The 2,959-nt window shown below is 47.4% G+C and overlaps 1 protein-coding gene across 1 annotated transcript in view; it reads left to right on the top strand.

Annotated features, from left to right (window-relative positions):
• The first annotated feature begins 450 nt into the window (after nt 1–450).
• ncoa6 (nuclear receptor coactivator 6) overlaps nt 451–2,959 on the top strand; it is an 11,567-nt gene continuing 9,058 nt past the window's right edge. Inside the window, exons 1-6 of the mRNA XM_022741960.1 lie at nt 451–748; nt 979–1,134; nt 1,279–1,401; nt 1,635–1,763; nt 1,865–2,686; nt 2,781–2,912. Coding sequence (XP_022597681.1) covers nt 451–748; nt 979–1,134; nt 1,279–1,401; nt 1,635–1,763; nt 1,865–2,686; nt 2,781–2,912 — 1,660 coding nt within the window. The remainder of the gene's footprint in view (nt 749–978; nt 1,135–1,278; nt 1,402–1,634; nt 1,764–1,864; nt 2,687–2,780; nt 2,913–2,959) is intronic.

The raw sequence follows: 2,959 nt of genomic DNA, 5'->3' as shown, positions 1-2,959 counted from the left end.
TAATGCAAATCGTACAGCAGTTTGGGTATGTCGACCACCTACAGTCCCGTTTGTAATCATTTGATACGTCTGCTACTATAAGTTTAGCAACGTCAGTTATAGTAATGTCACTAACGTGCAGGTGTGTTGTTAACATTAGCTTTCACGTCATCTTATTTACTTTATCTGAACTTATAGAAAGAAAGATTTTATGACCTTGTTGTGCCTGAAGCTTGCAGCAAACAGCTTGTAACTGAGAACTTGTAGCTACCTATTAATCCAGCATTTAATCTACTAACTATATGTTCTCAAATAATCATTGTTTCCTCTTTACTCTGACATCTCTACCGTTTCTTGACTGTGACAGCGTGGGGCAGTAGTGGTTCCTGAGCTGGAGTAGTGATCTGTGTCTCTGTCATGTGGAATTTCAGCATAGAACGGTTCAAACGCCACTCCTGGTAAGAGGGGAGGATGGCACATCGACGCACTCCACCTGAGCTGTCCCAGAGGACAGAGTGCCTGGAACCAGATAATGATTCCGACAGGGACTCTGGTGTTGGGGATGATGCAGGAGAGGATGCTGACAGTTGCCATGGAAGCACAGTAACTCAAGAGGAGAAAGTCAACAAGCAAGATGGCATGGAAGAAAACGGCGGGGTGGGAGAAGATTTTACAGTTTTTGTTGCCTTTCAAGGGAACATGGAGGATGAGGACTTCACACAAAAACTTGATACTATCCTCAGTGGGATACCTAATATGCTTGATATGGGTTAGTCTTTTTAAACTCTTATTTATGTTGGAAAAAACTGCAAACAAATAGGAACTTCCCAATATGGTTATGAATTGATAGCCACTACACAGCCTCCTCTTCTGTGTGCTATTGCATATTCCAGCAATAGCTCTGTATGCCTGTCCCTTTCTTTATACTTCTCTAACCAATAGTGTCTAGACCTTTTTTCAGTAATTGCAACTTGCATCCATTCATTGTCCCTCTTTAAGGCTCTGAGAGGCTACAGCCACAGCATGTGGAGCCGTGGAACAGTGTTCGGGTTACCTTCAACATTCCTCGGGATGCTGCTGAGCGACTCAGACTGTTGGCCCAGAACAACCAGCAGCAGCTCAGAGACCTGGGGATTCTCTCTGTGCAGATAGAAGGTAACAGAACAGCCTTCAAAGTCCTTGTCACTTGAAAACAGGAACAATGTTTTTTTTCCATCTGTGGCATTTGAAAATTAAGGGTAGAAACTGGACCTCCTGTAGTAAATGTTAGATATTGATGTTCCCTCTGTTGATGTTTAGGAGAAGGGGCCATCAATGTGGCTGTGGGACCAAATAGGGGACAAGAAGTTAGGGTGAATGGACCAATTGGAGCACCTGGCCAGATGAGAATGGATGTCGGCTTTCCAGGTCAGCCTGGTCCAGGTATTATTTTACTAATTTGATTATACTGTACATGATCACTATGTATCAAGTAGAATGGAATTGTGCTTGAATTGTGGATAGTAGTAGTGATTGATTGTTTGTTTTTTTGATAATGGTTTAATAGGTATGGAAACACTGATTAATTCATGTGTCCAAAAAGACATGGAATAAAAAGATATTAGCTATTTTTTGTGCTTGCACATAAAGATTTAATATGCTCATATTTCCACAAGGAGGAGTAAGGATGGCTAATCCGCAGATGGTTCCCCCTGGGCCTGGCATGGCAGCTCAGGCCATGGTACCAGGCAGCAGTGGACAGATGCACCCTCGTGTTCCGAGACCATCTTCACAGACAGGTTTAGGTCTTTATTTCTTGTGCATGAAATGAGACATGTTGTAATTTTAAGTATGTTATGGCTTGGTCACCACAGTAATGGAAAAACTGCTTCTTCCTCGCTCACAGATGTGATGGACCCAATGATGCCAGGTATGCCAGTTCAGCAGCAGCAGCAGCTTCAACACCAACAGGCTGGTCCCCATGGCGCAGGTCCCATGCCTCCTCAGGCTGCCCATCACATGCAGGCTCTGCAGGCTGGAAGACCACTCAACCCTGCAGCACTGCAACAGCTACAACAGCAGCACCACCAACAGCAACAGGCCCAACAGCAAGCTCAGCTCTCCCAGCTTGGACCTAGACCTCCATTCAACCCATCAGGCCAGATGGCTGTGTCTCCTGGCTGGAACCAGATGTCCTCTCTCCAGCCACAAGCCACTCAGGGAGGCCCTCCCTGGAGAAAGCCCCTACCCCAAACCCAAATGGTTCAACGCCCACCCTCCCTTGCTACAGTTCAGACACCCAGCCACCCTCCACCTCCTTACCCCTTTGGCAGCCAACAGGCTGGGCAGGTATTTAACACCATGGGACAGGGACAGTTACAACAACAACAGCAGACAGGCATGGGTCAGTTTGCTGCTCCCCAGCCTAAAGGCCCACAGGGTGGCCCTGGTGTTGTCACAGGACCGCCCAGACCTCCTCCACCCCTTCCACCAACTTCTGGACCGCAGGGCAACCTCACTGCCAAGTCCCCTGGTTCCTCCTCGTCTCCTTTTCAACAGGGTTCACCAGGGACTCCTCCCATGATGGCTCAGAGACCGACAACTCCACAGGGTTTTCCCCAGGGTGTTGGTTCACCAGGAAGAGCAGCCCTCGGCCAACAGGGTAACATGCAACAAGGATTCATGGGAATGCCCCAGCATGGACAGCCTGGGGCCCAAGTTCACCCAGGTCGGTCGATTTTGGCCATCGTAAAAGTGTCGTAAAATTAGAAATTTTACACTCTCATGTCTACAATAACAAAATCAATCAATACTGATTGCAGGCATGCCAAAGCGTCCCATGGGCTTTCCAACCCCAAACTTTGTCCAAGGTCAGGTGAGTGCTAGCACTCCAGGAACGCCTGGTGGAGGAGCCCCTCAGCAGCTACAGAGCAGCCAAGCGATGACTCACACAGGTAAAATGTTTATTACACTGCAGATGTGTAGTGCTATGTCTTAGGAG

The sequence above is a fragment of the Seriola dumerili genome, unplaced genomic scaffold, assembly GCF_002260705.1.
Source record: "Seriola dumerili isolate Sdu_G_001 unplaced genomic scaffold, Sdu_1.0 BDQW01000057.1, whole genome shotgun sequence".
NCBI lineage: Eukaryota > Metazoa > Chordata > Actinopteri > Carangiformes > Carangidae > Seriola > Seriola dumerili.
The sequence above is the reverse complement of the archived record's forward strand: the minus strand, read 5'-3'. Positions and strand labels throughout refer to the sequence as shown.